This window comes from Podarcis bocagei, assembly GCF_964188305.1.
Source record: "Podarcis bocagei genome assembly, chromosome: 4".
Classification (NCBI taxonomy): Eukaryota; Metazoa; Chordata; class Lepidosauria; order Squamata; family Lacertidae; genus Podarcis; species Podarcis bocagei.
This window is the reverse complement of record NC_138128.1, coordinates 96,006,328-96,031,899: the sequence shown is the minus strand read 5'-3', so window position 1 is coordinate 96,031,899 and position 25,572 is coordinate 96,006,328. Positions and strand designations below refer to the sequence as shown.

The 25,572-nt window shown below is 45.0% G+C and overlaps 1 protein-coding gene across 5 annotated transcripts in view; it reads right to left on the bottom strand.

Moving 5' to 3' along the window:
* NTF3 (neurotrophin 3) overlaps window positions 1-24,643 on the bottom strand; it is a 70,927-nt gene extending 46,284 nt beyond the window's left edge. For 2 of the 5 annotated variants that reach the window (XM_081191898.1, XM_081191896.1), the window contains exon 1: window positions 24,431-24,643. Coding sequence is in view for 2 of the 5 variants with exons in the window: in XM_081191896.1 (XP_081048022.1) it covers window positions 24,431-24,451 (21 nt within the window). In the remaining 3 variants the exon portion in view is untranslated. Of the gene's footprint in view, window positions 1-748; window positions 1,150-22,043; window positions 22,651-24,430 lie in introns of those variants that run through there. The other 3 variants (XM_081191899.1, XM_081191897.1, XM_081191901.1) reach the window with 3 other exon arrangements.
* Between the last annotated feature and the right edge of the window lie 929 nt (window positions 24,644-25,572).

Here is a 25,572-nt window from a genome sequence, read left to right as displayed (position 1 = left end):
GACCATTGCTGATGCACAATAAAGATGGGATATTGTAAGTGCAATGCTTAAATATTGACTTTTATAAATGTAAATTGCAGGCATTTCCTAGAAGAGAAACCAGGAGGGAATGGCTTATAAGGAAAAATTAGATGGTTACTGAAGAACTTGGAACCAAAAACGTGGATAACCAGAGAGGAGAACAGTTGCAAAACAGTAAACACCAATGTAGGAAATAAACTGTTTAGGATAACTAGTAAGCTGCATGAAGTAACAAGACCACTGTTGATTAAACAAATGCTCATTTATTTCAGCAGTGATAGTGGGTGGAAATCTAATAACAAATGCTGAAATAATTAAGAGTTGCAAAAAGAGAGAGCATTTTTAGTAATAAAGGTAAAGGTAAAGGTACCCCTGCCCGTACGTGCCAGTCGTGTCCGACTCTGGGACTGCACGCTCATCTCGCTGAAGAGGCCAGGGGCCAGCGCTGTCCGGAGACACTTCCGGGTCACGTGGCCAGCATGACGAAGCTGCTCTGGCGAGCCAGCACCAGGACAGCACACGGAAACGCCGTTTACCTTCCTGCTATAAAGCGGTACCTATTTATCTACTTGCACTTAAGGGTGCTTTCAAACTGCTAGGTGGGCAGGAGCTGGGACCGAATGACGGGAGCTCACTCCGCCGCGGGGATTCGAACTGCCGACCATACGATCGGCAAGTCCTAGGCGCTGAGGTTTTACCCACAGCGCCACCCGCGTCCCCCAATTACCTTCTACCAAAATACATTTGCCACACGTACAAGCCGCAGATGTAGTACTGTCATGCTTATTGAAATGCAGAGAAACCATTGGTCCACAGGTTGAATGTGGCCCATGACACCTTCCCGTCTAGCTCACAGCAAGAAGATGGAGCAAGCTTGTTTCCGCCTGTTCCGGAGGCTAGGACCCGAATCAATGGCTTCAAGTTACAAGAAAGGAGATTCTGACTAAACATCAGGAAGAACTTTCTGAGAGTAAGAGCTGTTTGACATTGCAACAGACTCCCTCGAGAGATTGTGGACCTTCCTTGGAGGTTTTTAAGCAGAGGTTGGATGGTCATCTTTCATGGATGCTTTAGCTGAGATTCCTCCAGCTCTCCAGGTCTATGATTCTATGAACCGCTCCTCAAAATGAGGAAGCAAATGTTCACCTTCCCCTCCCGCTTCGCTGCGTGCACACACCCCGAAACTGCCCTCACACTGCAATTAGGCTTGGGGGGAAAAGTCATCCGCTGGTTCCCGGAGTCTAATTTGTTCACGCCTAATTGTGGGGGTGGGTGGAATGTTCTTCCTGGAAAGTGCAGCTGGAGGGGGGAGGAATAACCCTCCTCCCCCAGCTGCGAGCTCCAGGATGATCACATGCCACCACGTGAGCAAATAGGCTTCAAAATGTGAAATATGTTTTTCAACCCGAAGTGCTGGGTGGGGAGAGAGAGGGCACGTTTGTGCACATGTGTGGGTGCACATGGTTTGTGGGTGGGTAGCCATGTCTTATGGGACGTGGGTGGCGCTGTGGGTTAAACCACAGAGCCTCTTGGGCTTGCTGATCAGAAGGTCGGCGGTTCGAATCCCCGTGACGGGGTGAGCTCCCGTTGCTCGGTTCCTGCTCCTGCCAACCTAGCAGTTCGAAATCACGTCAAAGTGCAAGTAGATAAATAGGTACCACTCCAGCGGGAAGGTAAACGGCGTTTCCATGCACTGCTCTGGTTCGCCAGAAGCGGCTTAGTCATGCTGGCTCCCTTGCCCAATAAAGCGAGATGAGTGCCGCAACCCCAGAGTCGGTCACAACTGGACCTAATGGTCAGGGGTGCCTTTACCTTTAACCATGTCCTACTTTTGTCTTGGCTACCTTCCTATTGGCAGGTTCCCCCAGTGGTCAAGAGAGAATGTGGCCCTAGGCTTGCAATAGGGCCCCCACCTCTGCTGCAATGTGATACACGTGACCCCAGCCTTGGGATGAGAAGGAGACTTATTTGCAGTTTTATGGGTTTCCTTCTCAGGAAATTCCACTGTCTAGGGGCTCTACGGGCCAGGAGTCAATGGAGGGGAGATGGGCCCTTCAGGATGGTGGGTGACAAACCCCTTGTTTTTTGCCTTGATTTGATGTGGAATGACCCCTGAGGAACTTTGCAATATTCTTGTCCCTCCACTCTCTCAACATCTGCCCCCTGCCCCAGGGAATAGCTATTAACAGTAACAGCATTTTTTAACATTAGAGCTAAGGCTGGAGACAGAATTGTTAATATGTGCAGTATCTATCTTTCTATCTGTAACTTTAAATTCAATTTTTTTAAAAACAGTTTACATGTGACATTTTGTTGGTGGGTAAGACAACAAGGGACGTGGGTGGTGCTGTGGGTTTAACCACAGAGCCTAGAGCTTGCTGAGACTTCCGGTCGGTGCCAGCGCTTAATGGCGGTCCTAGCTCCGAGCTCCGGAGAAGGACTGCTTCGCAAGTTCGGGTCTTACCCGCTACGGCAAGCGGGGGACCCCTAAAATCCCAGGCGCTGAAGCCTGAGAACAAGGAGACTCGGTGGGCACCTTCGCGCCCCCCGGTACCGTGAAAGAGCCTTTTTAAAGGCTACGGATCGACATCGGGAGTGAGCGCGGTGCTGAGAGTCGCTACCCAGCCTGCGAAGTGAAGCCGCGTCGCCATAAGCGGAGAGCGCCGATTCCTTCCTGAAAAGAAATTCGGACTGATTCCCCGTGAGTAAGAGCTGAAAAATAACCGGGACTTTTTCAATTTTAAAAATTGGGCTAAAAACGGGGGAGATTTAAACAAAGGAAGTCTGCCTCCCCCCGACCGCATGAAAGTGAAAGCAACGGAGCTCTAAACCTGCATCCGTTTAAATCCGTCCTTTGATCAGCTAAACCGGACATTTAAACCTTTGATCTCCCCTCTAGCAAGCAGGGCAGAGGGGAGGCGAATCTGACCATTAACTGCATGACTTATTTGGAGGAAAAAAACCTCTGCTGTCTCATTTGCTTGAAAGTACGAAACGGTCTGCCTTCTTAGTACACTGAACTGACTTTTCCCTGTGAAGTGATACTTTGATACAAAGTTTCCACACTGCCTGACTATTGCATATTATAAGAAGAAACAGTATAAATTGGGTAACTGTGGCAATTTGAAGTTACAAGTAATTAGTAACATTGACTTTGACTGTGTTAAGCTCCCTTTTTCTTACTTTTTGGATTGTCTCCTTTGTTTTGGTACTTGGAAATTTTGCTCTATGGCCATTTTGATTTGCTCCCTCTAGAGGACAAAGTAAAGTTTGGCACGGCTCAAGACAGTGGAATTTTCCAAGGGAGAACAAATCCCGTGGGAATTGACCTTGACATGAGTGGCCCACAAGAAGAGATAGTCACAAGAGCCAAGATTAAGCAACAACAGCAACAACAACAGTTGCAGCTGCAACAGGCAAAGAAAAGAGGCTCAATCTCAGGCGCAACAGCCGGATCAGCAGGAACAACAGGTCAAGACAAAGGAGCAGCCGTTTCTATGGAAGCTGTGACAGAGGCCCTGCTCAAGATAAACCAAACCCTGGAGTCTTTGACAAAACAGACTTCAGAGAACACACAAAAATTAACAGAAATATCAGCAAGATTAAACCAGAATACAGAATCTATAAATAGATTGGTAGAGGAGAACGCCACCACGCGCCAAATTGCCGAGGAGGCCAAAGCCACTGCCGGAGAGACACAGGAGAAGCTAGAGCCGCTTGCCAAGAAGGTCTATGAGCATGATGCAACTTTGGCCTTGTGGGAGTTGCAGAGGAAAGAGAGAAATTTAAAATTAAGACTGATTCCGGAGAACGAAAGTGACAGCCTTGTGGAATACTTGACACGGGAGTTTGCGGATTGTTGGGACCTTGAGGAAGACGAATTTAAAATTACGACTGCCTTCAGACTGGGTAAAAAGCAAGATAGAAAGACACCGAGAGACTGCTTGATTACACTCAGATCCAAGGAGGAAAGAGACAAAATATTAGGATTACACTTTGAAAAGGCCCTGCAAATTGGAAATTCAGCTGTACAGATCTTTAAAGATATCCCAAAATACATTTTGGATTTAAGAAACTTTTACAAGGACTTGGTTCTCTTGCTAAAGAAGAACACTATTCGATTTAGGTGGGAGTTCCCACAAGGACTGTCATTTGACTTCAAGGCAAAGAAAGTGAAAATAAAGACAATTCAAGATAAAGACAAATTTTTGGCAAGATACCAGGAGGATTTACAGAAGGGGACTGTGGACGTACTTGCAGAACAGAGGAGAGCACTGGACATCCTGAATCTCTCGTTTGGACAAAAACCACCACCATCAGAAGAAGAGCAACAACTTGGAGCTGTTGGAGGAGCCTTAAGAAAATAACAAGATGGCTCTGCAATTCCTTAGTTGGAATTGTAATGGGCTCAATGGGCCTTTGAAGAGAAGACAAGTATTTCATATATTGAATAAAGAACAATTGGACTTGATATGCTTACAAGAAACTCACATAACCAGAGCCCACAGGAGATTACTTTCAAATAAAAGGCTAGGACAAGAATTTATTTCATCAGACAAAGTTAAGAAGAGAGGAGTTGTAATATATGTGAAGGAGAAATGGGCTCCAAAAATGATATTCAAAGATGAACAAGGGAGATATCTGGCTGTGGAGATACAAGTACAAGGAGAAAAATTCTTAGTTGTTGGAATTTATGCACCAAATGAAGGCAAATCCGACTTCTTTAAGAGACTTCATGAAACTTTGACGGACTATTTGGATTACAATATGATAATTATGGGAGACATGAATGGCGTGGTCTCCACTAATATGGACAAGGCACAAAGACTAACAGTCACTAAAGAAGGGAGACTCCCTAAGACTTTTTTCGAAATGACAGAAAATATGGACTTGATAGACATCTGGAGAACAAGGAACCCTCTGGAGAGAGAGGGAACCTTTTTCTCCCAAGCAATGATGACCTGGACCAGAATTGACCAAATCTGGGTTACTAGTGGACTGGCTCCAAAGATCAAGAAAGTGGAAATCTGCCCAAAAACTTGCTCCGACCATAACGCCGTGAAGATGGAGATGAAACTCACAATAACTGGTCAATTTAGATGGAGAATGAATGACACCCTCTTTCGAGATAAGGAGATTCTCACGAAGGCCCAAAAGACCCTAAAAGACTATTTTGAAATAAATTTGAGGACCGACGTGGAGAAAAGAGTGATCTGGGATGCAAGTAAAGCGGTTATGAGAGGATTTTTGATTCAACAAAATTCAATAAAGAGGAAAAAACAAAATGAGAAAAAAGAGAAGATCTTGGAAATGATAAAGGAAGGAGAGAGGAAATTAAGAACAAAACCAAAGTCTCAGGACATTTTAAGAGAGATCAAGTTATATCAAACTCAATATATGGAATTGATGAACCAAGAGATTGAATGGAAGATAAAGCAAATGAAGCAAAAAACTTTTGAATCAGCAAATAAATGTGGTAAACTTTTGGCATGGCAATTGAAGAAAAGGCAGAAACTAAATACAGTTACAAGCCTAGAGGTGGATGGAAAGAACATATCTAAACCCAATGAAATCAGAAATTGCTTTTTAAGTTATTTCAAAAAACTCTACACTCAAGGCCCGCAAAATGAAGAAGATATAGACAAATTCCTTGGAAGATATGGATTACAAAACATCTCTCAGCAAAGTAAGATGGACTTGAACCAGAGAATCTCAGAACAAGAGATAGAGGCTGCCATTCAGAATATGCAACTGGGTAAATCTCCGGGACCAGATGGACTGACTTCTAGATACTACAAATCGCTGAAGGAATGGTTGATTCAACCATTAAGAGAAGTTTGTAATGAGATCCTTGAAGGAAAAAGGGCACCTGAATCGTGGAAAGAGGCATATATTTCACTCATACCAAAGTCAGAGACTGAAAAGACCCAACTCAAGAACTACCGCCCAATATCATTGCTCAATGTGGATTACAAAATTTTTGCAGACATTTTGGCAAAAAGACTCAAAAGAGTTTTGATGGAGATGATTCACAGGGATCAAGCAGGCTTTCTCCCTAAAAGACACCTGGCAGACAATGTAAGGAATGTTATAGACATTCTGGAAAAGCTAGAGGTGAATATAAACACTAAAGCAGTATTGATCTTTGTGGACGCGGAGAAAGCCTTCGACAATATTTCTTGGAGTTTTATGAAGAAGAACCTTCATAGGATGGGGGTAGGCCGGGGTTTTGAGAATGGTATGGCTGCAATATACTCTGAACAAAAAGCCAAACTGATTGTAAATAATGTTGTGACTGAGGAACTTAAGATAGAAAAAGGAACACGACAGGGGTGCCCGATTTCCCCATTACTCTTTATTTCAGTTCTGGAGGTGTTGCTGAATATGATAAGAAATGACCAGCAGGTTAAAGGTGTGCAGGTCGGAGCTAAACATTACAAGTTAAGAGCGTTCGCAGATGACTTAGTATTGACTCTGCAAGAGCCAAACACTAGCACGAAAAAGGTATTAGAAATAATACAACAGTTTGGCCAGGTAGCTGGATTTAAGTTGAACAAGCTAAAAACCAAAGTTTTAGGGAAAAACCTAACAGATATGGAAAAGGAGAAATTTCAAGAGGAAACAGGTTTGACTGTGGTCAAGAAGGTCAAATATCTAGGGGTTTATCTAACATCCAAGAATCAGAATTTGTATAAGGACAATTATGAAAAATGTTGGTCAGAAATTAAAAAAGATTTAGAAATATGGTCAAATTTGAAACTGTCAATGCTAGGCCGAATTGCAGTAATTAAAATGAATGTATTGCCTAGAATGCTATTTTTGTTCCAGACCTTGCAGATTATTGATAAGATGGAATGTTTTAAGAGGTGGCACAAAGATATTTCGAAATTTGTCTGGCAGGGCAAAAAGCCCCGAATTAAATTTAAAATATTGACAGATGCTAAAGAAAGAGGGGGCTTTGCCCTGCCGGACCTAAAATTGTATTATGAGGCAGCAGCTTTTTGCTGGCTCAAAGAATGGATGCTCCTCGAGAATACAGACATCTTGGATCTGGAAGGTTTCAATAACGCTTTTGGTTGGCATGCATATCTTTGGTATGATAAAGTCAACAGTGTCTTCAAAAATCACATTGTCAGAAAAGCATTGTTTAATGTTTGGATAAGATATAAAGATTTATTGGAAAACAAAACCCCTAGATGGGTGTCACCAGTGGAGGCTAATGCAGTGAAGAAACTCAATATGGAGGTCGGATGGCCGAAGTATTGGGAAATTTTAGAACAGGATGGAGATAAGTTCAAATTACAAAGTCAGGAGAAATTGAAGCATAAAGTGGAAAATTGGTTCCAATATCGTCAAATAATGGAATTTTTTAAACAGGACAGGAAAGTCGGCTTCCAGGTGGAAAAATCAAAATTAGAAACCGAATTGTTAGAACCCAATACTAAGAATTTATCTAGAATGTACAACTTGTTGTTGAAATGGAACACACAGGATGAAACAGTTAAATCGGCTATGATTAAGTGGGCTCAGGATGTTGGACATAACATTATGTCAGCTGACTGGGAATGGTTATGGAACACCGGTATAAAATTTACGGCATGCAATGCCTTAAAGGAAAACATTATGAAAATGGTATACAGGTGGTACATGACCCCAGTCAAGCTGGCAAAAATCTATCATTTGCCCGATAACAAATGTTGGAAGTGTAAAGAGACTGAAGGTACTTTTTATCACCTTTGGTGGACATGCCCGAAGATTAAGGCCTTCTGGGAAATGATCTACAATGAAATGAAAAAGGTGCTTAAATGTACCTTTTCTAAAAAACCAGAGGCCTTCCTCTTGGGCATTGTCGGCCAATTGGTGACAAAGAAAGATAGAGCTTTTTTCATGTATGCCACAACAGCAGCAAGAATACTCATCGCAAAGTATTGGAAGACACAGGACCTACCCACTTTGGAAGAATGGCAGATGAAAGTGATGGACTACATGACATTGGCCGAGATGACAGGCAGAATCCGTGACCAACGAAAAGAGACGGTAGAAGAAGAATGGAGAAAATTTAAAAGCTATCTTAAGGACTACTATAAACTTAATGAATGTTAAAATGTCGTAGTTTCCAGAAACAAAGGGGTACAGGGACATAAGGTCAGAGTGCAAGAGAGGACTAAGATGATAGAGATTGGAAAGTAATAACTGGGAGTTGCTAGTTGAATTATGGACATTGGGATGCAGAGAGGGAGGGTATGGGGAAGTCCTAGAAAGGAGGTTTATGAAAATATGTTTGAAACTATACGTGTATGTTTGTCATTTTTAATGTTTGTCTGTTTTTCTCAAAAATGTTGTAAAACCAATAAAAATTTTATAAAAAAAAAAAAAAATAGAGCTTGCTGATCAGAAGGTCAGCGGTTTGAATCCCTGTGATGGGGTGAGCTCCCATTGCTCGGTCCCTGCTCCTGCCCAGTTCAAAAGCACATCAAAGTGCAAGTAGATAAATAGGTACCACTCTGGCGGGAAGGTAAACGGCATTTCCGTGTGCTGCTCTGGTTCACCAGAAGCGGCTTAGTCATGCTGGCCACATGACCCGGAAGCTGTACGCCGGCTCCCTCGGCCAATAAAGCGAGATGAGCGCCGCAACCCCAGAGTCGGTCACGACTGGACCTAATGGTCAGGGGTCCCTTTACCTTTACGACAACAAGAGTTCAAGGTAGTATGCTAGAGTCATAATTACCGCCCAATATATGTATTTGAAGCACCACAAAAACCTGCAAAAATCATTTAATCATAGACCACAGTGGAAGAAGCATTAAGAAAAAGAGGCAGGAATCAGACAGTATATATGTGGACTGTTACTGGATAAAGTGACTTTTCTTCTTCAAGTTCTCCAAGTTCTTAACTTAGCTGAAGGTTGTCACCTAAACATCTAGTCAGTCCATCATTTGGAAAATAAAACTTTAGAGCCAAAATGGCAACTAGACATTCCGTTTTGGCGACTTTAACCCTGGTTTAAGGACCTATTTGGCACCTAGCTTATATATCCGAGTTTCTGACACTGCTAAGTGGTACACAAGAAGATCAATGCAATGAAAACAAAAAATGAGTTAAAACTATTAAAAACAGGGAAAACCAGCAGGACCAGACTTTCCTAAAGGAATGGAAGACGTTTTCAACATATCTGGAAAGCAATTGTAATCAATTGACATCGTTTGTAGGGTTTTAAAGAAGTTTTGTAAGGAGTAATTTATAAATTATTGTGAAGAGAATTAAGAATAGATGTACTGGAAATCTGAGTTTATAGCAATAACTATAGTAACAAAATGCATAATTAGAAAGACTTTAGAAAACCATCAGTCAAGGTTGAAGGAAGTCTCAGGCTGTGATCAAAAAAATTCAAAATGATGTTTAAAAGGATGTAATACTGGAAAATATGTGTAAAAACTAATAAAAAATTATTCGTAAAACTATTAAAATGAGAATGCCTGCTGGAAATTTTTTTAAGCCTTCAGTACTAGTGAGGGCATCTGTTTAACCTTACCTTGGCCCACAATTTCCGAGCACAATTCAAAGTGTTGGTGCTGACCTTTAAAGCCCTAAACGGCCTCGGTCCAGTATAACTGAAGGAGCGTCTCCACCCCCATCGTTCTGCCCGGACGCTGAGGTCCAGCGCCGAGGGCCTTCTGGCGGTTCCCTCATTGCGAGAAGCAAAGCTACAGGGAACCAGGCAGAGGGCCTTCTCGGTAGTGGCACCCGCCCTGTAGAACGCCCTTCCAGCAGATGTCAAAGCGATAAACAACTACCTGACATTCAGAAGACATCTTAAGGCAGCCCTGTTCAGGGAAGTTTTTAACGTGTGATATTTTACTGTATTTTTGGTTTTTATGGAAGCCGCCCAGAGTGGCTGGGGAGGCCCAGCCAGATGGGCGGGGTATAAATATTATTATTATTATTATTATTATTATTATTATTATTATTATTATTATACTCAATTCACAGCTCCTGGTGGAGACGAGGAGAGCATCCTGGTCAAATTATGGGATAGGCATGTTCCAGCAACACTAAAGTGCTCTAGGGAAGAACAGTCCAACCATTTTACCTAGCATAGAATTGTGGGTTGCTTCAAAAATAGAGCCCTTTAGTGCACCACGAAGAAGAAAGTCAAACTAAATTCTGTTGCTCTGAGAAAAAGACCTACTTTGCCGTTAGGTCTACTTGTATTTAAAGATCACATAAAGCAGGAGAGGCCACAGCCTTGCCTGTTCCACTCCCAATCTTTGCATGGTCAGCATAAAGGTCTAAGGAGGGATTCTGGACATCTTCAGTGCTTAGAATACCCCTTCAGGTCTTCACATTCAGTATGCAGAGATCTGAAGTGGAGCCTGTTATGTACTGAAGTTCTCACCCTGGGCCAGCAGGGGGATACTGTAGATTGTTATGCAAATAAGGGGTCGAAAGTGACATTCAGTGATTGGATAGTTTTAGAAAATTGTTACAGTTACGTTGTACTGGAGCTCTATATAAGCAGGCTGACTGAACCCTTCAGTTCAGTTCTGTTCTGTTCTGGCCTGTGAATAAACAAGAGCTCTTTGAAGAATCACTGTGTCGTCTGATATCTTCACCCACAACTTAACAGAGCCAGTGGGAATGTTTGTGGCAAGGACAGGATCTGTGCCCCTGCTTTCCCTCCATGCATTTGCTGAGCATCAGGAGACCAATGACTGGACAGAGCTGACAAAATATAGACCAAGACTTACCAAAAATTTAAAAAAAAAACTTAGACAAAAGCACATACCAAAGGTAGGTATTTTGACGGCACTAAGGAAGTGGTTGATTCTGATTAACAGGCAAGCAAATGAATTTAATTTACAGCGAAGTTTCAGGATGCATTCCTGTACGCCATTTGGTACATTGAAGTCCTACTGAACTATTTCCAGATCTAAAATGACTAACCAAAATGCTGTTTTGCTGGTAGGAAATAAAACCAAGAAGAGCATCTCATAAGGAGAAAAAACAATTGTCCAGACCAATAATGATATCTAATATTTGAATAATAATAATTTATTATTTCTACCCTGCCCATCTAGCTGGGTTTCCCCAGCCACTCTGGGCGGCTTCCAGCAGAAGGCTAAAAATACATTAAAACATCAACCATTAAAAACTTCCCTAGACCATCCAAAGCGTCAATACTTACAAAACCCTGCAGATGTAGGACTGAGGCTGAAGGAGTGGTAACATGCCTAATGTCACCTTGTGAGCACATGGCAAAAGAAATATGAACTTGAGATTTGTTTACCATCCAGACTTTCCCAACCCTACCGCACAATCTGAAGAATAATAGCTTTCTAAGTGATACACATTTTAGACCTTATCAAGGGTGGGTGGAAACTATTGACAAAATAAGGTGGCACAATCACAGATTAATATTTGATTTTTTTCCCCTCCAGGATTACAATCTTTGGAGAGAGAGAGAGCACTTACTGGATGCTGAGTGCAATGCTTACTCCTTTGGGAATAGGATAGCGGGGGGGGGGCAGCGGCTCAGCAAACGTTTGAGGCATACAAGCAAAATTTGGAAACTACACAATAAAATCTGCACCCCAAAACACCCCACCCAACCTGCTACAAACTGAACTCCCCCCCCACACTAAACAAAGCCAAGTATTTCCATAAATTTCATTAAAAACAACAACTAAGAAACCCAACGAACAAAAAGCATTGCCAATTTAAGATGAGCGTTAAGCGTCTCTCATGTTGGCTCAAGCCAATTCTTTCCACAAAGCTGGAAAACCGGAAGCCAAGCAGATGCTTCTATCCTCCATGGGCCCACCTTTCCCTCGGTCTTTCAGGGCCAAATCTATGTGGGAATGATGAAGTACCTGGGACTAGCAGACATGACCCCATATTATCCCGGTCCTGTAGTTCCTTAGGGAACCTCCAGACCTTACTGTTTTGCTAGAGCAGGGATATGGGACATTTTTCTCAGCTCAAGGACTGGATTCCCGCATGACCATAGCTGTCAACCGTCCCTTATTTGGCGGGAAACTCCCTTATCCCAGCGCCGTGTCCCGCTGCTGTCCCTTATTGATGATGTCCCTTAAATTTCCCGGGTTTCAAAGGAAGCCGCTCCTCTCCCTCCCTCCCTGCCAGCCAGGGAGGAGGGAGGCTCCAACTGTGTTGCTTGGCTGCATTGCTCACCCAATAAGGAGTCTAAGAACGACTGGGGGGTGGAGCTTGCATGCCTTGTGCCGATCAAATTGGCCGCGTTGCCTGGGGACTCGCCTTTGCTCAGTGCTTCCCAGCGGAGAGGTGACGGTGGTTTTCCTTGCTGCATCCCCTTTGCTGGGTTGCTGCGCTGTGGGAACCACCGCTTCAGGCTTCGTTTGGCTGCTGGCTGGGCTTTCTGCCTTTGGCTCAGAGGGGCTCAGAAGTTGAACATACCTGTGCCTGGAAAATCCCTTATTTTGGCTGCTGATCCCTTATTTTCGAGGCTGCTGGCCCCTTATTTTTAAATCTGTAAGTTGACAGCTATGCGCATAACCAACCTTCCAGGTGGGGGGAATTACATGTCAGGGGTAAAGGTAAAGGGATCCCTGACCATTAGGTCCAGTCGTGGCCGACTCTGGGGTTGCGGCCCTCATCTCGCTTTACTGGCCAAGGGAGCCGGCGTACAGCAAATGTCGGCTCCCTATGCCTGTAAAGCAAGATGAGCGCCGCAACCCCAGAGTCGTTTGCAACTGGACTTAACTGCCAGGGGTCCCTTTACCTTTATATACCTATATAAAGGACAAAGGTTTCAAAAGTTTCTGAAGCCCAGACCAGACATATTTACCCATCTCCATCTAAACAAGTTAGATTCATTATCATCGTTCAAGAACACATCCCTGCCAGGCAAGGATACTTGTGGAGCAAAACCATTAACGGGAGATCATTATCAGGATTTTTAAATGCTATAAAATGTTTTTTTTTTTTATTTTACACATTGAATTCTTAATGAGCACCTCAACTTTAGCTCCTGCACAACAGGGAACGTGTATAAATTTCTGGCAGATAATTTACACTTTGATTTGCTTTTGAGTGGGGAGGTTCTTTAACATCCATCCAAACTTAATGTGTAGTAGTTTCTGCAGAAAATAGCTTCTAGTGAGACCTGATTTCAGACAAGCCCACCACAGGAAAGACAAATCTTGGTTGCTAGCAAGGGAGGGAGGACAAACTGCAGTACAGATTTTGCAAGGATTATAAAAGGAATTGGAAGCAGGAAAGAAAAATGCACTAGAAGGAAGGAAGAAAAAGCAACACTTTAGCACCCCAGGGAGGGATTCCTATAACCCAGTGTCTAAAAAACTCACTTGTCAATCACAACTCTGCTTTCACTCATTGGCCGAAAGCACCAAAAGGGGTGGGTGGGGAATAGCCAGGCTGACTCATCACATAGCTGCCTGCACATTTTGTTTCATAACAGGGGTGGGGATCCTTTTTGGCTCCACAGACCAGATCCTTATCAGGACTGGCCTCTCAGGCCAAATTTGACAGGTGGGAGGCTCCACCCACCTCTCAAAATCCCTTGCACAGGTTTTCCAGCTGGCTTTTGGGCGCTTGGGAACCTGCAGTTCCTTCAAGGTTAGACAGTGCTTGCACCCCTGTGTGAGGCTCTGCAGCTTCAAACAGGAGCGGGAGTGCGGGGGGGGGGCTGTCTGAAAGCCCTTTGCAAAATCACTCTTTGAAGCAGCCTCCCCCTCCCTCCTGTAAACATTGCTCAAGTGATGTTTACAGAAGGGAGGCTGCTTCAAAGAATGCTTCTGCAAAGCTCTTCAAGACAATCTACGCACTCTCATCTGAGCAATGGGGCTCTCTTAAAGCGTTTGGCAAAAGTGCTATCTGAAGCAGCTCCAGCCTCCTGCTTTAAGCGGGTGGTGGGGAGGGAAGGAAGGAGTAAGAAGCTTGCATTATACAGACTACTTTGTCCTCTCACCTGCCTGCTTACAGGAGAAGTTGACACTGCCAGCCATGACAGCAAGTGGACATGATTTGGGGGGGGGGGTGTTATTTATTCTTTCATGTGATTGTAAAAAACCTCAAAGTGGTGTTAGAGACTTAAATTATATATTTAAAAAGCTAAGCATCTGGGGCCCCTTGCAGATGTGGGTTTTGGTGGAATTCCTCCAAATGAACCATTATTATCTGGCCATGCCCCTTGAGCTACTTTCCTGTAGGGATGGGGCTGGTAGAAGTGGAACCACTATTGCATCATGCCTCAAAATTCCCAACCACCTGCGTCATTCCACTGTCAATGGTGACAAAAGTTGCTGAGATATCAAGGGAAACCAACAGGGTTGACTCCTTGCATCTCTCTTCCGATAAAGGTTATAACCTATATCTTCCGATAAAGGTTATAAAGGTTATCAATCAAGGTAACCAAGGCTGTTTCGGTGCTAAAACTAGGCCTGAAACCAAGTGATGATGCGTCTGGATAAGCTGTTTCCTCCATGCACACCTGCAGCTGGCTGCCCACCACCCACCCCCTCATTTTACCAAGAAAGGGAATATTAATGACTGGGTAGTAGTTTTCTAAAACCTCTGGGCCCGGGGAGGGGTGGGCATAAATCCCTCCCATAGAAAGGCATTAACTAAACCAGGCAGAGGCAAACTCGGCCCTCCAGATGTTTTGGGACTACAACTCCCATCATTCCTAACTAACAGGACCAGTGGTCAGGGATGATGGGAACTGTAGTCCCAAAACATCTGAAGGGCCGAGTTTGCTATGCCTGAACTAAACCACAGACGCAGCCATTCAATCAGCTCCAACTAGATTTCATCTACCATTGTGGGATTTCATCCATCCCTTGTGGGAAGGGATCAAGAGGGCTTCTATCTGACCTTACTTCTGCAAGCATCGACAACAACTGAAACTGATACCACAGACTGTAACTAGTCAGTGCTCCAAGGACATCTATTAGCTGTGGCTTCCAGTTTGGCACAGATCTGGGGGATTTTGCCCTCAAAATATGTTGCAAATCTCTCCCAGCAGCCTATTAAGTGGTGTGTTGTTAATAACGCCACGCTGGTCTGAACTAGCAGGTTCCAAGCATAAATCTGCGGGTTAACTGGACCATAAAGAAGGCTGATCGCCGAAGAATGGATGCTTTTGAATTATGGTGCTGGAGGAGACTCTTGAGAGTCCCATGGACTGCAAGAAGATCAAACCTATCCATTCTGAAGGAAATCAGCCCTGAGTACTCACTGGAAGGACAGATCCTGAAGCTGAGGCTCCAATACTTTGGCCACCTCATGAGAAGAGAAGACTCCCTGGAAAAGACCCTGATGTTGGGAAAGATGGAGGGCACAAGAAGAAGGGGACGACTGAGGACGAGATGGCTGGACAGTGTTCTCGAAGCTACAAACATAGGTTTGACCAAGCTGCGGGAAGCAGTGGAAGACAGAAGTGCCTGGCATGCTCTGGTCCATGGGGTCACAAAGAATCAGACACGACTAAACGACTAAATCAAGAAACAGAGTTGCACATTTTCACTCGGGTGGTTTGGATTCTTGTTCCTGATAACACATGGTGAACTCTTACAGTATTATGCTCTGCCCCAACCTCACCCCACCCTGGAAATAGGCAGTCATTCTCCTTGCATCTTCAAGACAGCTCACGTAATACTGTCTCTTAAAATCCTGCTCTCCCTTCCATTCAATCCAAGCTCAAGTGCTTTTGGAAAAGTGAAGGATGCTTCTGGGACTCCACTGCACCAGTCAGCTGCAAAGCAAACTGCCTCACAAAATACCATGGCTCCCTTGGGACAACATCACTGCAAGGAGAGCGAGGATCAATGCTGCTCTGGGGTTCCCCATTCTGACCAGCAGCAGAGTGGAAATATGCAAGATGGCGGCAGACCTTTAGGCCAGACCCTTCAGTTATTACTGCCTTAGCTTCGTGCCTCAAACCCAGTACCTGCTCCTCCTGAACAGAACTATGGCTGCCAATGAAGCAAGTTCTGATATGAACTGCAGGGAGTGGATTCAAGCAAAGCAACTGAAGGGATTTTGAAGGGAGCCTGGGGCATTTTAACAGGATGAGCAAAACTTCTCAAGTGGGCTTTGTGCATCTTTCCATGAAATTTGACTCCTTTTGCCTACAAAACATTCCTCTCCTGTCAGGGAACTGCCATCAGCTCAGTTGGGTTACAGGGAGCCACCGAAGATCATGAGAAGCAGCTCATCCTCCAGGGAGGAAGGAAGCCACGCCTCCAGTGGAGAAGGGATACAGGGCTCGGAAGATGCAAGGGAGAGCCGCAACACCGAACCTGAGCAAAGCGGGGGGAAGGCAGGTCCCCCTTTGCCCACGCCCTCTCTGCACAGTAGGCTTACGTACAGAGAGGGGAGGCGTAGGATGGGGGTCAAAAGACTGCTATGCTGGGGGGAAATTAAGGACCGCCCACTCCCAGATTCTGCTAGCGACTGAGCAGACATGGAATTGAGACGATCTGCATTGTGAATGTTTGGGACAGATAATAAAGCCTTGAAAAGACCAGGGAGAGTCTTGCCTGTTTGCTCTCGAGCAACCACGCCAGCATTCATAACATGTCTCTCCAATTTCAGCTGGCTGAGATAGTAAATATATCATCTAGCTATTAGCTTCTAGTTCACCATCTACTATCCAGGCTACCAAATGCCAAATTTGTTTTTGTTACATTTGTATGCAGCATACATGGTTGTCCCTACCTCATAGGGACAACAACCCTGTGAGGTAGATGAAGCTGACAGAGAGAGTAACAGACGCATACTCACACCCTGTGAGCATCACTGGCCAGTGGAAATTTGAACTGTGTCTCCCCAGTCCTAGTCCAACACACCAATCACTACTTTGAGCTATTTTGTATACAGATGATAGATGTGTTAAAGGCTCGATGAAGCACACTGCAGTGAAATTTTAATATTCTACTTTATCACTCACACAAATCTGTCATGAAAAAGACTAGATTTGGGGCAATTCATATGTTACCAACAACAGCGTACAAGCTGCTTCCATTCAGAGCTCTGTGGCGCAATGGGTCAGTGGGTCCGGCTGTTAACCTGAAACTTGGTAGTTTTGAGCTCACCCAGGGACAGCTGTGGACCGGATTTCTGCATTGCAGAAGGTTGGACTAGATGACCCTCAGGGTCCCTCTCAACTCTACAATTCTATGATGATCTACGATGATGGCTTCTTCCCACACTAGTGATCCTGTTGGGAACATGGTTCCTTACCATCTTAACTGTCAGACAGATGATTTCTGCTTTGAATGGCTTTACAAAAAGAACTGGACAAAATTCACGGAAGACGCAACTTTCATTGATAACTCTGATACCTAACTCTGAATCTCCATGTTCAGAAGCAGTGGCCTTCTTTTGAGTACCAGATGCAGGGGGTAAAATGGCAATCATCTTCCTTGAAACATCTGACTGGTCAGTGTTAGAAACAGAATGCTCAGCTAAATGGACAGTCTGTTCCATCAAGGCAGTTCTTTGCACTTAAACATCACAGTTTTCTCTACCTTCACATTATGATGGGAAAATATTCTGACATCATAGCCAGGTTACCTCATGTTTTCTTCCTTATTAAATACCAGCCCAAGTTCCCATTTGGCCCTTTGTTCCTTCTTCTCCAGTACTAGTGATTGTTTATCACCAAACAAACTTCCTTCGCAAATATATTAAAATATACTTAGAATCATAGAATCATAGAATCATAGAGTTGGAAGAGACCACAAGGGCCATTGAGTCCAACCCCCTGCCAAGCATGTATTGCTTCCATGATGAAGCAATACATTATTCCTTGTTCTATTACCACACTTTGCCAGAGTTCACCATCTATAAAAGCAACTGCAGCTGGCCTATATCCTCAGATATCAACTATAGTACCACCATATCCTTTTAGTACACCCTGTATTATTACCACAAACATCTTACAACACAATGCCATTTGCAGCCTTGTGTGTCCCTCTAAACACAGGTCACCTGCAAATAGCCTCTTGTCCATAATTTCTCCAGAGAATCCATTACAGTCATACCTCTGGTTGCAAACATGATCTGTGCGGGAGGCACGTTCACAGCCTGAAGCGCCGCGTCTGCGCACGCGCATGACACAATTCGGCGCTTCTGCGCATGCGCCCAAACCTGGAAGTAACCCCTTCTGGTACTTCCAGGTTTGGCGTGGTCCACAACCTGAAAACGTGCAACCCACAGCGTTCGTGACCTGAGGTATGACTGTATAACAATATTATGAGGTAGTCAAAATAAAGAAATTCCTTACAGTAGCACCTTAAAGACCAACTAAGTTAGTTCTTGGTATAAGCTTGCATGCACACGAAAGCTTATACCAAGAACTAACTTAGTTGGTCTTTAAGGTGCTACTGTAAGGAATTTCTTTATTTTGACTATGGCAGACCAACACGGCTACCTATCTGTAATTATGAGGTAGGTTAGCCTGAGAAATAGCAACCTGCCTAAGTCATCCAGTAAGCTTGGTAGCTAACTGGAAATTTGGACCCAGATCTCTGCCATTCAAGTCTTCAGATACCATACCACACAAGCTCTCAGACTGATGCAGCAATGTTGCCATTAGGATTAGCAGTGAGGCGCATTGCAGGCCTCTAACTTCAAGATTACTCCTTAACTGGTTTTATCCTCCAGCGAACGCCAACTCAAGTCTGCAAATCAATTCACTGCAATTTGAATATAATGGACTTACCTGATGAAATAGGTCACTGCATGAAAGAATAAAATATGCCTATTATTTTCCAAGGTACCATGACACTTTCCCCCCAGGGTTTTCCATATCTTCAGGAAAAAGACTATGCCACTTCAGAATTCCAGGTCCTTACTTAAGTGAGAGAATCACAAGAATGAACATTTTCCTACATCCGAAATAATGTCCTGCTTCTGGAAAACTAATGTCATGTAAGGGAGACATGACAGTCTGTCAATTTATGTAGTGCAGTCTTTTTTACTAGCTTTGTGTGGAGTTGGGCTACAAACACACACACACACACACACACACACACACACACACACACACACACACACAGTGCTGCAGTCCCAGAAGACTACACTGGGCTTTTCTGTAAGCATAAATCAGGTCTTGAAGGCTTTCTTTTTGGTCATATTATTTAAATAGTAATAAATAACTTTTATTATTTGCATATTTATATTATTGTGTGCATATATAGCTACATACACCCAAGAAACTTAAAATTCAAGTTAATATCTAAATGTTACTATGCCTATGCAGCCACAGAAAGTATTAACTCATACCTGCTTTGACCACACTGTTGAAATGCAATCAGGATAATAACTGGTTTATATGCTTCCAGAGCATACTCAAGGAACAAGGGGAGTTTATTCTGCATATTAGTGGGGAACAAAGGATTAGCAAGTGAGTGTTTATAAATAAAAAAGGTATTTTCAGTACTAGAACCTAACACTATATATCACGCGAGCAACCTTTGTTCCCCAGTTGCCTTTACCTTCTCTTTCCATTCAATGTTTTCTTCCACTTACAAGCGTGGACCATTCCTTTCATTGTTCGTTCCCCACGCCTAAGGGAAATTTGCACAGATCTTTTAAGTGCTTTTACTACAAAGAAGACCACCCTTCCTCCGTATCCTAGCCTTCCCACACCCCCACCTTCCCTCCTGCTCTCAGAACTAATGCCCAGGGAAAGCTGTCCCTCATTAGCAAACAACTGTGGCTTGTCTTTGCACTGAACATTAAGGAGGGACATTAAGACACGCTCCGCGCAGGACTGAGCCCCAAGAAGCTCTTGGAAGTGCTACAACCTCCCTTGGTAGCATTCTCAGCAGTGTCAAAACATTCGAGTCTGAAAGTGTGTCCCTCCTGTATGTTGGATGCCAGTGAGCACACCTGCTCACTTTAACCTCCAGACCATAGCTGTCAAGCGTCCCTTATTTGGCGGTACAGTCCCTTATCCCAGCGCCATGTCCTGCTGCTGTCCCTTATTGATGATGTCCCTTAAATAAGCTACTGAAGGTAATGGGGCCCTTTCTATGTCCAGCTGTCCTTTGCCAACAACAGATTGTTGCTGGTTTTTTGTGTTGAATATATGCTATATGGTGATTTATGGACCTAATAGGTATCTAAAGCCATTTGCATGCAACAAAATATGTATTTTATCAAATTGTTGATCCCTTATTTTGGCTGCTGATCCCTTATTTTCGAGGCTGCTGGTCCCATATTTTCAAATCTGTAAGTTGACAGCTATGCTCCAGACCAGATTTGCACCATACCTCTCCAATTTCACTTTGCTTGCATGTCAGCCCCAACTACAGCAAGAATCGGTCCCACCTGTAGTTTCCTGCCACTGTCTTCCTGTCTTTAGGCTACCATCAGCTGGGGCAGACACCACAACCCAACCATATTTACTTTCTGCACGTAGTATAATGATAATGAGGTCAGTAGACTCCAGTGGCAAAGCTTCCCCGGAGTCAGGACAGCACCGCTCCAGACAGGAAGCAAGAGCTTGCCAGAAACAAAAAAACCAGACCTGTACACACAAATACGTGTGTGGGAGAGAGAGAAAAAAGGAGCAGGTGAGGGAACAGGATTCAGCCTAATCTTTTCCCAGGTGTGCCCTTTTTTATGCGCAGAGAATTTTGATTTTATTTGGGGGCGGGCGGGGGAGAGATTCAACATACAGAAACACATACACACATACCCTGAAATCTTCTTCCCTAAGAGGCGTGTTTAGAGATTGCAGATTACGTTGCATTATTGTGGTTTTGCAACAATGCAGCTGGATCCCTGGAATGTGTGTTTTTATATATATATATATATAATTGTTTTCGCAAAGCTTGCATTTTCCTGCACGCACGTGGTCTCCCCAACTGCCTGGATGCTGGGGGCGGTGTGTGTGTGTGTGTGTGGAAGACTTCTCTTGAGATACAGGCTACCTAAGATCCCCCATCGAGTCCGACTCTCCCGCACGCGCCTCGCCCCTGCTATACCGCGAGGGAGCTCGCGGGCGCAGCGCGCAGCCTCCGCATCGCAGGCGCTGGGAATGCTGCTCGCCTCTCCAAATAGCTGCGCGCAAAGTGACCTTAGAAGCCGCCCGCCAGCAAACTTCATTCAAACCCAAATCCTGCCGTCCGTCTGTCCGTCCCCCGTCCGTCCCCCACCCCCCGCTCTCCTCTCCATCTCGCGGCTATTTCGAGATCCAGACTAACTTTCGCCCTTTCCTAGTTTTATTTAAACGGGGAGGATTAAAGGGCTGGATCTGAAAAGTATCCAAACCATGTTAGGATTGCGCTCGCCTCTCGCCGCCTCTCCCTGCCCGCAAGCCATCGGGCTGAGCGTCTCCCGAAGAAGCTCCCGAGAAACTCGGCGACTTTTGCAGGAGGAGGAGGAGGAGGAGGAGGAAGGCGAAGGCTCCTCTCGCGCGCTTTCCCTCGGGCGCCCCGACGGGGGGCTCTTCCCCCTCCGCACCCGCGCAGAGGACGGGGCGCACTCCGCCGACCCGCGGCCGCGCAAAGCCTGCCTTTGATTTCCCGGAGAGGAGAATGATTTGCGCCATGCGGGACTGGTTTTTTTTTGGGGGGGGGTGTCCCCGCCTTCGAAAAAGGGGAGGGAGGAGACGGTCCACACCTGGAAGGGGCCGGGGGAATCGGAGTTACCTGGAGTAACAGAGACGGGGAGGGGGGTGGCCGGGGGGGGGAATCCCCCTCGCGCGTCTTCCTCGCCTGCTTTTGTTAGGAACCGAGCTTGCTCGAGGTCTCCTCCAAAGCTGGGGGGGAGAGAATCCAGGGGACCCCCCACCCAGACTTCCTCGCGCACATCCCGCTTTCCCTCGGAAGAGGACCCAGCTCCCCAACCTGGGCAGCGAGTCCGGCGAGGCTTTTACTCGCGAGTAGGCAAGCCCCGTGCCCGAGGGAGGCCCAACCTCATCGGGCCGAGGGAATGGGATGGGGGGGGGGATGTTTCGGCCCCCTCCTCGCCTCCCTCCCTCCCTCCCTCCCGCGACCCCGTCCCCTTACCGTGGCAGAAGTGAGCATGGCATCCGCGGGGCCGTTTGCAGGGAAGCCGACATGAAGAGAGCGAGCTGGCTGCGCAGGATCCGGCCCTTGGAGAGGCGTGCTTGCCCGCCGGCAGCAGCAGCAGCAGCAGCAGCAGCAGGGGGCCCCCCGCAACTTGCACGGCTCCGAGCCGAGAGACGAGCTGCAACCTCTGCGCCCGCGAACCTGAATCTGCGCGGCTATAAGAAACCCGCTCCGCCAGATGGCTCGCCGCCTTAACCCCTTGGCTGCCGCGCACTCCTCCGGCGCCGGCCCCTTGCAAATCCGGGCCGGGAAACACCAGCAAGAAACTCTCGGGGCGAAATTTTCTTTCTCAGGCTGCTTTTGGGGACGGAGGGCGGGCGGGGCAGTATTTGGATGCTCCTCTTGCGCCCCCGGGCATTAAAAGTAATTTCAAGCCCTCGACTGGCATGTTTTACAAGGATGGGAAGTGGAGTTGGCATGAGCAAAGCTTGGCCGGGGAGAAAAACGTGCGGTGCGTTTCCTCGGAAGTAATCCCCACTGTGTCCCAGGAGACTTGCACCTAGGTAAGTGCGTGCAGGATGGCAGCCTAGAGGCGCGTGCAAGGCTACCCGGAACTGACTTGCACTGCAGCCTGGAATTATTAGCATGGCTTTCAAGCGTCGAGGTTGCAATCCTGAGCCCGTTTACCTGGCAGAAAGCCCTACCGAATTCTCAGTAGGCATGCTTAGATTTGCACTGTTAATTCTCAGAAGAGATGCCACTGACAGTCCTATACCACGTCTACTCAAAACGGTCCCATCAGATTAAATGGAGTTTTTGTCCATTTAATGGGTATAGGATTGCAGCCTTAAGATCTCTATATTGACAGTGACTTACCTGCATCTACAAAAATGCACAGGGAGGGTGCAGATTGGTAGATTCTGTACATATCATATAAAGGCATTCAAAATAGTGGGGGTGAGAGGTGAGAGGAATACTGGAAACTTTCTCTCTCTCTCTTACAAATCAGATTTCAGCTTCTGGTGCCTTGCTTTTTCTCCTCTTTTGTTAATGCCTATAAGTCAAATGAATTCTACTGATACATATTTAACCAAAACTAGGCAAATGTTCAAGGTTTTACATGTAGGTGAACCCATTATGAAAATAGTGTGTGCAAAAGGAGTGAATTCCTCAGCATCAATAGCAAAGGCCACTTTGCACCTCATTTTTCCTTGAATTTATCTCACTAGCTCACTAAGAATGGAGATGGTAATTTTAGCTTGCATGCCTCTTTAATTCTCCCTCTAAATTTGTACATGCTTAAATCATCGGGTATGAGCGTGTGTGCGTGTGTGTGTGTGTGCATGCTCTTTCCTCAGCCAGATTAAAATAGAACGTGAAGAGCAAGTTACAACCAACATCTTTGAGGTCACAGAGGACGATTTGTTCTGAGCAAACTTTCCCACCCAAATGTTGATGCTACAGAAAGTTTGTGCGGTTTGCATCCTTACAGAATAATGTGGATCACCATACTTTCTTTCCTTCTTCCATGAAAAACTTTTATCCATTTCTTTACCATTTAGATTGTAGACTCCTCATGAGAGAGATCAGTCTTTTTGTCTTATCTCTGCCCTTTCAAGTACACTGAGAGTGCTATGGCTATTGCAATAATATATTGTCTAAGCAAACCGTCGGTAGATCTTTTCTGTCTCCCCTTCCGTTTAATTTCCTTGCCTATACTTTTGCACTTTTCATAAGCAACAGGCTTAAAATAGTTTCGCTTAGATGGTTGTTCACATCTGCACATGCAGGGGTAAAAAGGACTCCACCAGTTCAGATGGAGGACTTTTATTATTATTATTATTGTTTCCCTATGCTACAAACACCATGGAAACAAACACCAGCACAGCAGGCAGACATCTGGGCTAAAAGCTTTATGCCAGTTTTCTATTGTCAGGGAAATTCTTTATATAGGGAACATTTGAAAATGCCACCCCAAATCTGTAGCATGACACCGTAGCTCATTCTACTGCTGAGCATCAGTCCACTTTGCTTCATGTGCAGCCCCAGCTTCTCAGCACCCCCCCCCCATATGGATATCAAACAGGTGAATGTTGGTTCATTCTTAAGGTTTTAGGATGCCCAGTGTCAGAAATGACTCTGTCACAAGAGTTATTTCTCATTTCTACAGCCCAAGGTGTGACAAATGTCCTTTGAAAATGAAGATCACACTCTGACAATCACCATCTTTGAGACTTTGCAAAACACACACTGAATATAATTCATATATCAATCAGAAATTGCACACACATATAATAAATCATGCATATATCTAGTATATATATATATATATATTCCCCTATTAATGAATTAATGTTTACGCTCCATATTTTTACACATTGTACCTGCCTCATCATCATCATCATTTTCACTGCTTGGGTTGACTTTCACGGAGGAGGAAATCTTCCTTCGCTGATGCTTCTTAAGTAAACTTATTCTTCTGTCATTCTCTCCTTATCGTCCAGTCTGTACGGAAATTTATCCACTCAACACTTTGCATCTTCCATCCAGAATGTAGTCATAATAATAATAATAATAATAATAACAACAATAACAATAACAACTTTTTTTAAAAAAAATATGGTTCGCTTGGAGCAAAAATGTAATGCTCACAACAGCTCACTCCTGCATTTAAACTCCTGCAGGAAATGCTAGAATTAAAAGCAGCTCTTGTCCTGAGAAATATGGACAGCCAAAAGGTTAGCCATTTGACATGTGCTCACAGCCTGGGAAACTGTGGCCGCCAGTGCACTCTCAGTCCAAGCGTAAGGGAAGGCAGTAAAGAGAAGCCCCCAAATCAATGAGCCTGCAGAGAGGCTGGCTCCCAGCAACTTGCATTGTTCGCAACTGGAAAGGTTCCTGCCATTCTCCACTGGTGCCTGTGGCCTCCTGCGATCAACGCCTTGTAATTTGAGACGCAACACCTAATCTTGCCAAATATGCATCCCTGGGTGGGGTTGGGGGAGGCAGGGTCTCTCCTCACAACTCTGCAAAAGGGAGACAACCCGTGTTTCCTGTTTTCTCGGCTATAAATGAAAAGAAATGGCTTACTGCTTGGGTTCCTCCCAAAAGTTCCTCTCACTAAGAATCTTTCATTTTATTTTGTTTTACAAACAGTTTTGAAAGGTGTGGGTCTACAGCATTTTGAAAGATTGCTTTGCAAGCTGCAGAAATACTTGAATACATTTTAATAAGATGGTAAAAAAACCAATTGCAAAAATGGGGGGGGGGCGGGTGTGCCAGGACAGGGATCTAAAGATAGGAGCAGACTCCACTGTTTGGGTAACTAAGGGCAGGCTGCTTGTTTAGCATGCTTCTTCTTTGGCGATCACTCGTAGCCGAGTAAGATTGTCTTCCATAAACACAGTTTTAACAATGAGTCCGTAAGTGACTGTGGAGGCCAAATTCTGGACCCACACATCCTTCCACAGTGGGGACATTGGTTTCCGGGCGGGAGTTGATCACGGTGTGGATTTGCCAAGCGTGC